This window comes from Gigantopelta aegis, chromosome 7 (assembly GCF_016097555.1).
Source record: "Gigantopelta aegis isolate Gae_Host chromosome 7, Gae_host_genome, whole genome shotgun sequence".
Taxonomy (NCBI): Eukaryota; Metazoa; Mollusca; class Gastropoda; order Neomphalida; family Peltospiridae; genus Gigantopelta; species Gigantopelta aegis.
Genome location: NC_054705.1, coordinates 35,002,482 through 35,014,559, shown reverse-complemented (window position 1 = coordinate 35,014,559; position 12,078 = coordinate 35,002,482). Strand labels below are relative to the sequence as shown.

General features: G+C 39.1%; 1 protein-coding gene across 1 annotated transcript in view; it reads right to left on the bottom strand.

The window, feature by feature from the left end:
* LOC121376891 overlaps positions 1-12,078 on the bottom strand; it is a 109,143-nt gene that overhangs the window by 28,775 nt on the left and 68,290 nt on the right. The window contains exons 18-26 of the mRNA XM_041504674.1: positions 10,213-10,323; positions 9,024-9,134; positions 8,525-8,632; positions 7,112-7,222; positions 5,976-6,099; positions 4,605-4,706; positions 2,392-2,441; positions 1,148-1,313; positions 273-547 (exon numbers count right to left, since the gene is read on the bottom strand). Coding sequence (XP_041360608.1) covers positions 273-547; positions 1,148-1,313; positions 2,392-2,441; positions 4,605-4,706; positions 5,976-6,099; positions 7,112-7,222; positions 8,525-8,632; positions 9,024-9,134; positions 10,213-10,323 — 1,158 coding nt within the window. The remainder of the gene's footprint in view (positions 1-272; positions 548-1,147; positions 1,314-2,391; positions 2,442-4,604; positions 4,707-5,975; positions 6,100-7,111; positions 7,223-8,524; positions 8,633-9,023; positions 9,135-10,212; positions 10,324-12,078) is intronic.

The window sequence follows — 12,078 nt, the reverse complement described above, 5'->3', positions numbered from 1 at the left end:
AGTGCAACACAACTGGTACATGTATATCAAAGGCCGTGGTATGTGCTACTCTGTCTGTGGGATGGTGCATATAAAAGATCCCTTGTGCTTATCAAAAAGAGTAGCTCATGAAGTGGCAACAGCAGGTTTCCTCTCTCAATATCTGTGTGGTCCTTAACCATGTCTGACGCCATATAACCGTAAATAAAATGTGTTGAGTGCATTGTTAAATAAAACATGTCTTTCTTTCATTTGTAGCCATTAGTCTTAGTAGATGTTGTATATCTACATACCTTCGAAACTGACAGTCCGTCCCCAACCCGTGGCATAGCACTGACTGCTCCTGGAGAAGACGTCGCGGTCGTCAGGGAGACAGACGGGTCTGACGTAGTCGTTGAAGACAACCGGCTCCGCGAGCTCAATGAGGGCAACGTCGTTCTTCACGTGGTAGATGTGGTTGTGGATCGTCAACCGCTTTATCTTTATCCGTCGCTGGTACTTCTCCTTCTTGGAGATGTCAGTCGCGCCCACCACAACCTCGATGTAGCGGAAATCCAGCCGGTAAGCCCTGGGGGGGGGGGGGGACAAAAAAAGAGAAAGGAATGTCTTAGTTACTGAAAATTTTAGGAAAGTATGAAATTAATGAAATGAAATTTAGCATTCTTTTTTGTTATAATGTAGTGAAATGTCTCAAAATTGGACCCTCGTGGAATGTTTAGTTACCGAATCGGTAGTGCTTTCAGAGAGATTTTAGGAAAAGATTAAATTTAGCTGTCTTTGTTTTGGTATTATGCTGTAAAACCTCTCAAACTTGGATGGTTAGTTATTGAATCAGTGGTGCTTTGAGAGATTTTAGGAAAAGATTAAATTTAGCTGTCTTTGTTTTGGTATTATGCAGTGGAAATACTGTACGCATCAAGCGAGTGCTTTAACACTGGCAGAGGCCGATCTGGGGGGTGGGTGTTGGGGGCCAAAATTTCTGCGAAAGTTGTAATTTTATTAGATATTCATTTTCTTTCTTTTTTACAATCCCCTTCCAAACCTCCCCCAAATTTCCTTTAGCATTCCACCTCAAATCATTGGGGCCCCCGCCCCTAAATGGATTTTATGGATCCGCCACTGACTGGGCTAGGTTCTGCCCCTTTTCTGTAGCTGTCACTATACTTACTCTACACAGTGTGCTGCTGTGATGACAAACTTGTCACTGATGAGAGAGCCGCCGCAGTAGTGTTTACGCACACGCTGGATCGACACCTGCCATGGCCACGCCCCCTTCGCTGCATTGTTGCCATTGACGATGAAAGAAATCATGTGAGACTTCCGTGTCCCACATTCTACAAAAAAAAGAGGAAAGGAATGTTTAACGACATTTCACAATATTTTAAAAGAGAGAGACAGACAGGCAGACGGACAGAGACAGAGAAAGAGGGACAGAGAGACAGAAAGAGAAGGGGAAGAGCATAAGAGGCTTAGGAAAATGACTTGATGAGAGCTACTTGACCCAATGCGTCATATAAACCAGACGGTAATATATTTTAGTTGTGAGATATCAATTTGTGAATGTCTAGTTTCTTGCTGTAGACACTAAAGAGGAAATGAAAGGAATGTTTGTTTATCTCAGCACATTTTAAACTTGGGCGATTTGGTGTCTAGCATTATATGGTTACATCGACAGTCGCTCAATATATGTAGAGAGAAAACCAGTTGTCTCACTATATAGATTACCCCTAAGGAATAAGCATAGAGGGCTGTTTTATATGCATATTCCATAAACACATAAACACAACAGTACACACCTCGGAGAGAGAGAGAGAGAGAGAGAGAGAGAGAGAGAGAGAGAGAGAGAGAGAGAGAGAGAGAGAGAGAGAGAGTGAGTGAGTGAGTGAGTGAGTGAGTGAGCGAGTGCGTGGGAGGGAGTGAGGGAGGGAGGGAGGGAGGATCAAAAAATTTTGATCAATCAAAATGGTGTCATACTTTACAGCTATAGAAAGTAGTCAAAGCAGGCACAAAGGCTGGTTGGGGGATTGGGATATTGTACCCCATTAAAAAATATAAAAGACTGCCTTTTTTAGTTTATGGGGGCGGGCTCGATGCGCTGTCGGTGGACCCATTGGGCTATTTCTCGCTCCAGCCAGTGCACCACGACCGGTATATCAAAGGCCATGGTATGTACTACCCTGTCTGTGGGATGGTGCATATAAAAGATCTCTTGCTGCTAATCGAAAAAGAGTAGCCCATGAAGTGGCAACGTTTCCTCTCTCAGTATCTTTGTGATCCTTAACCATATGTCTGACACCATATAACCGGAACTAAAAATGTGTTGAGTGCATCATTAAATAAAACATTTCTTTCTTTCTTTTTTTTTTCCATTTAAAAGTGTCTGCTCTGTCTAGGTGGAGAAGATATCCTTACCTTTTGGAACACAGTTTAAAACAACAGCTCTCGAGTTCAAACACGCACGCCTAGAAAACATAAAACAAAACAATAGATAAAAACAATATGATACATGTATATTGGGGATTCATTACAATTATTACATAATGAAAATATATCTGTATTCTTATTGGTCAAAAACCAGTCACATGACCTTCCGTAAATAATGATATTGCCCTGAGACGGTCCCACCGGTCCATCAAAAGTGATATTGCCCTGACCAATGAAAATAATGTTGAGACAAAATTCTATCCAATTAATGAGTAGGTAACGTAATGCAACATCAACTGCTAATTTTAATGTAAACAAGCACAAACGTGTGACAAAATGCTTTGTTGTCTTTCAACAAAAAGATAACATGTTTATTTCTGCATTCCACTGCGTGTCATACAACATCACAGGATTACGTGACATCACTAAATCCCATCAGTTTTAACACATTGCGGGAAATTATAAGCGTTAGCGTATTTCGATTCCGATAAACAAAGCAGGAATGTACGAGTCTTATGGATGACATTATGTAATAAAACAATTATTGACCACATTTTGGGCAGTATCATGTTTTATGGACCGAAGAAATTGATATTGACCTTGGCCGTTGGCCTCGGTCAATATCAATTTGTTCGGTAAATAAAACATGATATTGCCCTCAATTATTGACGTCATTTTACATATTAAAAAACACGAGTAGCAAATTCTATTTATCTTATATCACTTCTAAAATAACAGTTTAATTCAATATTTAGTCAATCACAGTTCTAAAGTTGCCTCGAATTCCAATTATTTTATATCACTTCTAAAATAACAGTTTAATTCAATATTTAGTCAATCACAGTTCTAAAGTCACCTCCATCGGTAATATGACATCATCATAATTAGCATAAATTGTAACTACAAATTATCAAACATTATACTCAATACAATGACCCATTAAAGGGACATAGCCTAGTTTCAACCCGTGAAAATTAACACTAAGTTTAGTAAATCTACAAACCTGTAACACATTTGGATAAAGTTACAATTGAGTGAAACATGAGTCTGTGACTTTGAAATGGTGAAATACCCTCTAAAAATAGACTAAAACTCGACTGTTAATTCTCAGACACACGTGCGTTTTTTTAAATATGAGAAATGCATTTTGTGATATTAAAAATACCAGGATGACCAAAAACAATTCTAATGTACGGAAATTGATAATCTAAACCAGAAAATCTAAGTAAAGTATGATTTCAGTTATCAAAAATGGCTATAATAGTAAAAATATACCTTAGTGTTTAAAAAAACTAGGGTACATGTATGTCCCTTTAACAGCACAAAAATTATTAACCGGTTATATAATGTAAAATATCAAATGGGTTTATGACATGGATATTATGAGTGGGTAATAGAATAAAAGAACAGCTTTTCATTCTAAGAATTTTATAAATAGATAATACTCAAAAACTGCATAAAATTTAATATTGTAGTTTACCAGTGATCTATATTTCCTATCTAAAATTAAAACTAAAGTTAAATCTTAGTTTATTAAATTGAATATGAGTGTGAGATTTAGTTCAGCTGGGAAAGTGTTTTTCTGAGGTACATAGTGTTAAGACTCTCTTCATAACTCAGTGCCCTACAAATTATATATCAAAGGTCTTGGTACATGCTGCCTCATCTATGGAAAAATGCACAGAATGATAAAATGTATCAGGTTTTTTCTGAGACTAATGTCAGTATTATCAAATGTTTGATATTCAGCAGCCAACGATTAATTGATCCATGTGCTCTAGTGGTGTCCTTAAAAAAATAAAACTTTAAAGGTGCAGACCCTAGTTTTAACCCGTAATAAAATGGACACTAAGTTTAGTTAATTTACAAACCTGTAACTCATTTGGATAAAGTTACAACAGAGTGAAACAAGAGTCTGTGATGTCGAAACCAGGAAATATCCTTAAAAATAGACTTAAACTCAAATTAATAACTGCTACTTCTCAGACGCACGTGCATTTTTAAAAATATGAAAAATTAATTTTTTTGTATTAGAAACACCAGGATGACCAGAAACACTTCGGTTCTATGGAAATGGATAATCTAAACAATAAAATATAAGTAATGTTTGATTTCAGTGATCATAAACGGCTTTAATAGTGAAAAATATGCTGTAGTGTTTAAAAACCAGGGTCTGCCCCTTTAACATCTGAATCAAATACCTGAGAGTAGCTCTGCCCAGTACAGTAGTCTCGGTTCCGATGCCGTCTGGGTATGCGTATATGAAGGTGGAATAGTTGACAGTTGTCCAGTTGTAGTGACCTCTGCAAATTAACATATTCAAATTATAAGTGTCATTTTGTTTTTCATATATATATATCAATTGTCTATAATTTAGCTACAATAATAAATGGCTGGGGGCGGTTTTTGTTTTATTGTTTTTGTTTTTGTTGTTGTTGGGTTGATGTTCTGTTGCTGTTGTTGTTGTATTGTTGTTGTTGGGTTGTTGTTTTATTGTTGTTGTGTTGTTGTTGTATTGTTGTTGTTTTTGTGTGTGAGGGGGATTTATTATATTGGATGTCAATTATTTTGCAAAGAATTGTTTAAACAGCTATCTAACAAAAATGATACACACACACACACAGAGAGAGAGAGAGAGAGAGAGAGAGAGAGAGAGAGAGAGAGAGAGGAGAGAGAGAGAGAGAGAGAGAGAGAGAGAGAGAGAGAGACACACACACACAGAGACACACAAACACACACAGAGATAGAGAGAGAGAGACATACACAAACACACACACACACACACACACAGAGAGACACACACACAAACACACACTCACCCCCCCCCCCCCCACCACCACCCCCTAGTTTTGCACTAAACGTAAATCTACAACTAAAACACGATTCTTATTACTATCATAGTACAACAAGTATAGTTTTAAGTACACATATTTAATTTTCTTTTATCATTAAAGTGTTCCATCTTCCGTAATGATGTAATTTTCCATGCCAAACACTTGTAAATGTATGCCAGGTATAACTGCCAGTGGCAGACGTAAACTTACGATGTTTTGTGAAATTGGCCCAGGCCCATAGAAACAATATTTGAAGTTAGGGACCGATCTCTAATGGGTGGAGGTACAAGCCAGGCCCCAAGTATTCAAAACTATCTTACTGTTACGATATCGTAAAAACGTTGTAGGGTATGGCATGTGTTGTTGTGGCGTCATAGCTTACGACACTTTTAAGATATCGTAGTATTAATATAGCTTTTATAAATATCTAGTTTGACCTTTATATATTTATATCAAGTAGGTAATGGGAAAATGTAGCGGGTTTCCTCTCTAAAACTATATGTCAAAATTACCAAATGTTTGACATCCACTAGCCGATGATTAATAAGAAAATATGCTCAAGTGGTGTCGTTAAACAAAACAAACTTTATCTTTCTATATTGAGCAGGATAAAAACAATTTTAAAAACTTTTTCGTCCTAAAGTGGGGGCCTCCCTGTTCCACCCACAGCCACCCCCTGGTTCCTACGGCCTGCACATACCTTAAATCTGCACCTGTGTGTGTGTATTTGATACTTACTTGTGTCCTAGTTTCTGGCATGCCAGGTCTGCCAGACTGGAGTTGAAATAAGCAGCACAGACAGGGACCAGTCCTTGTTTGTAAAATCTCAGTGTGAGCGGGTTGTTTCCTTCAGGTGCAAATACTGGAAACAGATCATGGTATTAATTAACACCAGCGTATTCAGGAACATCGGGGGCCTTTTACACACAGAAACTAGTTCAACCAAAACCTATGAATATTCATTAAAATCAGTGCTACATATTGTGTGGTTTACGGTACCAGACATCCTTGTTTAAGGCGGAGCTATCACCCTGAAAACAGATCAGGGCCATACCCTCCGGGGGGCAGGGGGGGACAGTGCCCCCCCCCCCCCTCCATGAATCTCACTTTTTTTCTCTCTTTTTTTTTTTACTCCAAAAAATAGCATACACAGCTCAGGGTTTAATTTGTATAGTGTTTCATTTATTTATAAAAAGTAGTGCCCTCCCCCCTAGAATTTTGATCAGGGTACGGCCCTGCATATAGTATTATTAATACCAGTGAATTCAATAACATAGGGGCCTTAAATTGTACATTATACATAAACCAATTCAACCAAAACCTATGAATATTCATTAAAATCAGTGCTACATATTGTGTGGTTTACGGTACCAGACCTCCTTGTTTAAGGCAGAGCTATCACCCTGGAAACAGATAGTATTATTAATAGCGGGTTTCCTCTCTAAGACTATATGTCAGAATTACCAAATGTTTGACAACCAACAGCCAATGATTAATAAATCAATGTGCTCTAGTGGTGTCGTTCGGCCTCGCTGTTTAAGGGGTGCTATCACCCTGGCTCCCCTGAAACTAGTTGAAGGAGAGTCATTTTTACCTCCCTTAACTTGTGAATCAATATGGTAATATTGTAAATGGCACCCCATAATCTATAGTCCGTCCCACGGGAACGTCTTTTTATCATGCTATGGAATTTACTACAAGTTATTTATTTTCAAGCTGATTGTTTTCTAAATTGGACAAAAAAAATAGTAATTTTTTGTTATTTCTAAAATACTTTTACCTTATTTCTTACGTCAAACAAAACTGAAATTATTTACCAAAAAAAAAAAGTTTGTAGTAGGATGGGATGGACTATAAGTAAGCTATATACTTACTGCACTGTCTCTCGTCTGACTGGTCCGGGCACTGTGGCGTCCCATCACACTGCCGAGTCAAGGGAATGCACTCTCCACTCAGGCATGAGAACTCTGAGATGTTACACACACCTGTATGTATTACAAAACAGGATATACAATATCTGTTATAGTGAGTGGCTGGGTGGATATGTGAGTGTGTGGCTGGATGGATGGATGGATGGGTGGATGGGTGGATGGGTGGGATATGGGTTTGGGTGGGTGGGTGGGTGGGTTTTGGATGGATGGATGGTTGGATGGGTGGATGGATGGATGGGTGGGGTATGGGTTTGGGTGGGTTGGTCGGTGGATGGGTTTTGGGTTGTTGGATGGATGGATGGATGGATGGATGGATGAACGGATACTGGATGGATGGTCGAGATGGATGGGTAGGGATTTTGTAGGTGGATGGATTCATAGCTGCATGGCTGGCTGGCTGGCTGGCTGGATGGATGGATGGATGGATGGCTAGCTGGATGGAAGGATGGATGAACAGATACTGGAAGAACGGATGGATGGTCAGGATGGATGGGTGAGGATTTTGTAAGTTGATGGATTCATAGCTGGTTGGCTGGCTGGCTGGATGGATGGATGGATGAACGGATGGATGGTTGAGTTGTTGGTTTGGATTGATGGATGGATGGATGGATGGAAGGATGGATGGTGGGGGCAGGATTTGTTTTTTAGTGTGGAGGTGCAACTGAAAAACAGGCAAATTCAGTATCCATTACCCATTATAGACCTCAGAGTGCTCAGAACAGTTAAAAGGTCTGTTGTGCCAAAATCAATTAGTTCTAAAGCTCAGATTACATAAACTGATTTTAGCTGAAATATTTACCACTGTCATGGATGGAAGAGTTGACGTAAGTCAAACACCTGCACCCATGACAGGCCTGTTCTACATCAGCTTGCTCTAAACGTGCATGCAAAACCCATAGGGGCGGGATTTAGCCCAGTGGTAAAGCGCTCGCTCGATGCATGGTCTGTCTGGGATCAATCCCCGTCGGTGGACCTCTCGTTCCAGCCAGTACACCACGACTGGTATATCAAAGGCTGTGGTATGTACTACCCTGTCTGTGGGATGGTGCATATAAAAGATCCCTTGCTGCTAATCGAAAAGAGTAGTCCATGAAGTGGCGACAATGGGTTTCCTCTCTCAATATCTGTGTGGTCCTTAACCATATGTCTAACGCCATATAACCGTATATAAAATGTGTTGAGTGCATCATTAAATAAAATATTTCCTTCCTTCCTTCCTCTCTCAATATCTGTGTGGTCCATAACCATATGTCTGACGCCACATAACCATAATCAAAATGTGTTGAGTGCGTCTTTAAATAAAACATTTCTTTCTTTCTTTGTACAACCCATAAGACAAGACAAGGCAGCACTTACCACAGTTAAGTTCATCGATTCCATTCGAGCAGTCCTTCTGTCCGTCACACACCCACTCAGGCATAATGCATTCATTCTCCGCACAGGTGAACTGGCCACTGGGACACGCTGGAATGTACAACAATAGTTAACAGTGTTTCCGTTTGATTTCTTAAAGCTGCAGTCTTAAGGATATTTTTCATTACCGAACTATATCTAAAATAAAACATCTGCATAGTTTTTTTCTTCCCAATATATGACATTATTTATATCCTATAAGTCAGGGCTCTCCCAATCTGGCAACTCCTCCTATCTTTCAACTTCTTTTGCTGTCCACCTCTACATCCCAGTCCTTGTCTCTCCAACACGACAGGTGCTTGTCTCTTGTGGCTATATGCGCCACACACCTGCCATTCCCCATCAGCTTTATCAGTATTTTGGCTACATTGAAAGTACTGAGCAGCCAAAATATTTATGCTGTCGACACTGTTTATCTAGTTTCGTTTTCACTTCTACTTACTGCAGTTTTCTTCATCAGTTCGGTCAGGGCAGTCCACTACCTCATCACATCGCTGGTAGGATTTTATACAGTGACCCATTCCACACTGGAACTCATACTTCTTAATACAAGCTGCAAGTTAAACATAGGTCAACATTAACAGATTTTATACAGTGACCCATTCCACACTGGAACTCATACTTTTTTATACAAGCTGCAAGTTAAACATGGGTAAAAATTAACAGATTTTATACAGTGACCCATTTCACACTGGAACTCATAGTTCTTGATACAAGCTGCAAGTTAAACATAGGTCAACATTAACAGATTTTATACAGTTACCCATTCCACATTGGAACTCATACTTCTTAATACAAGTTGCAAGTTAAATATGGGTCAACATTAACAGATTTTATACAGTGATCCATTCCACACTATTCAGATAGGTGTCATGGGAACATGTAAATAAGACAAAAAGAGTCCACCATGTTCATATTCTAACCAGGGCCGGCACAGTGTATAAAAAAATAGTCGTACGGATCAAGATTGCCAGACTCTCTTTTCAAATTCACCTGGGAAGGCCATTTTCACAGATACAACAAATATAACCCACAAACAAACAAAAGGTGGTACGGCGGTGCCACACCTCTTTGAAAAGCTGTACGGCCATGGTCGTACCGGCCATACCATCTATGCCGCCCCTGCTAAAGTCCAGACCACACTAAACTCCTGTGTTACCATATATGAAAGTTATTTATTATTATTTATTACTTCATATGTTGCAATCCCCATTCTTCACATGAGGAACTAACATAATGCCAGCTATATAAAGAATAACTAGTTAATGGCCTACAATATCGGTTTTATCCTGTGAAGATAAGAACTGGAAATTCTGCGAGGCTTGCCGAGTGGAGTTTCTCATTCAGCCTAAACAGGATAAAGCCAATATCCTACATCATTAATTAATTTCCTTTATCCTGCAGACCATAAAAAATTAAGGGTAAAAGCTATTGTTTCTGTTAAATCAGCTACATTGTACGATGACGTCAAGGTCAAATGAGCAATTTGTAATGTAGCTATGCGTATGACATCACACGGGCGAGGTCAAAAGTCATATCCTGCTACTTATACATATATGACCTTTGCTTTATCTGTCTTCATAACCTGTCAATAGAAATGGTGGTTGCAGGATACAAGAGACGGTACGTACTGCAATTTCTCTCATCGCTCCAGTCAAAGCAGTCATTAGTCCTGTCACAGACCTTTTCCTCAGGTATGCACTTCGGCGTTCCGAAACAGGCAAATTCTCCTATCTTGCAGACTGAAACAAAGTAATATTATATAACAGTACTCATTTAAAAATTCTGTTTTATGTACACATGCATAAAATTAAAGGTGGAATATCATAGTTGCAAATGTTATATTTGATAATATTTTTATTTATTATATAACATTTAGTGAAATATCTTAAAATATCAGAAAAACAAAAGTGTTATCAGTCACTCAGTGATGATAACACATTTTAGAGTGAAAATTTCACTATTTCACTCTAAAATGTGTTATCGTTACTGTTGAAAGTGTGAGTGTTATCTTCACTGTATGAAAACCGGAACTATTTTGTTTCTGGCATTTTAAAAATAAAGGTAAATTGCCAAAAGTTATATAATAAATAGAAAACTTCATGTTTTTTGTCAAATATGACTTATATCTCATCTCGTGAAGATTGCAATCATATCACACTCGTCGCACAAGCACAACTCGTGAGATATGATTGCAAACTTCACTCGATGAGATATAAATCATATTTGACAAAAAACTGGAAATATCCTGTGTATTTTTGATAAATAACTACAAAGTACAGTAAACAAATTTGTAGACTGAAAAAAAAAAAATTAATATAATTTTTAAATTTTATTCTCTGTATATACAGGCTTAAAGGTGCAATACCATAATTCAAAATCTCATATTTCACTTCTTCCTTTCTACTTATTTTCATGCTTATATCCAATTAAGGTTCAAGCATGCTGTCCTGGGCACACACCTCAGCTATCTGGGCTGTCTGTGATTAGTGAGAGAGAAGAGGGTGTAGAGGTATTACACCTACACATTGAGTCGTTAAAACTCAATCTGGGTGGGAGCCGGTACCGAGCTACGAACCCTGTACCTGCCAGCCTTATGTTTGATGGCTTAACCACGACACCATCGAGGCCAGTGTATTTCACTATTTTACGTGGGACAGTTGTGATATCTCCCAAATTCAAGGGCTATAACTCTGTCAAAAATGGGTACATCCATAAGAAAGTTAACCTGTAACTGAACATGATAAAGCTATCACAAAACATCAGCTCAATATCTTGAGGCATTACAAAAAAAAAAGTCAGAAAATCTATACATGTAAAAGTCAAATGGACAGATAAACCGACAGATTCAAAACTTTCAACTTCTTTCGTTGTCCACCTCCACATCCCAGTCCTGGTCTCTCCAACAGCGATAGGTGCTTGTCTCTTTTGACTATCTGTGCCACACAACTGCCGTGTCCTATCAACTTTAACTGTGGGCTTTAGTCTGACCACTTTGGATAGTGTTCCAGTAGTTACTTCTGGCATTTTTAAGAGGCACTTGCAACTACCTACTATGCTCCCCTACTACAAGCGGTCGTTAGTTAGTGCCGTGGGTCAGAGCAGCTTTATTAGCAGCAGAGGACAAGGATGCCAGGTGCGTGCAGGAAAGTACACAGAGTCTGCACCCATGGAGGAAGGAAATGTTTTATTTAACGACGTACTCAACACATTTTATTTACGTTTATATGGCGTCGGACACAGATATTGAGAGAGGAAGCCTGCTGTCGCCACTTCATGGTCTACTCTTTTTCGATTAGCAGCAAGGGATCTTTTATATGCACCATCCCACAGACAGGTTAGTACATACCACGGCCTTTGTAACACCAGTTGTGGAGCCCTGGCTGGAACGAGAAATAGCCCAATGGGTCCACCAACAGGGACCGATCCCAGACTGACCGCACATCGAGCGGGCGTTTTACCACTGGGCTAGGTCCCGCCCCTCACCCATGGAGGAA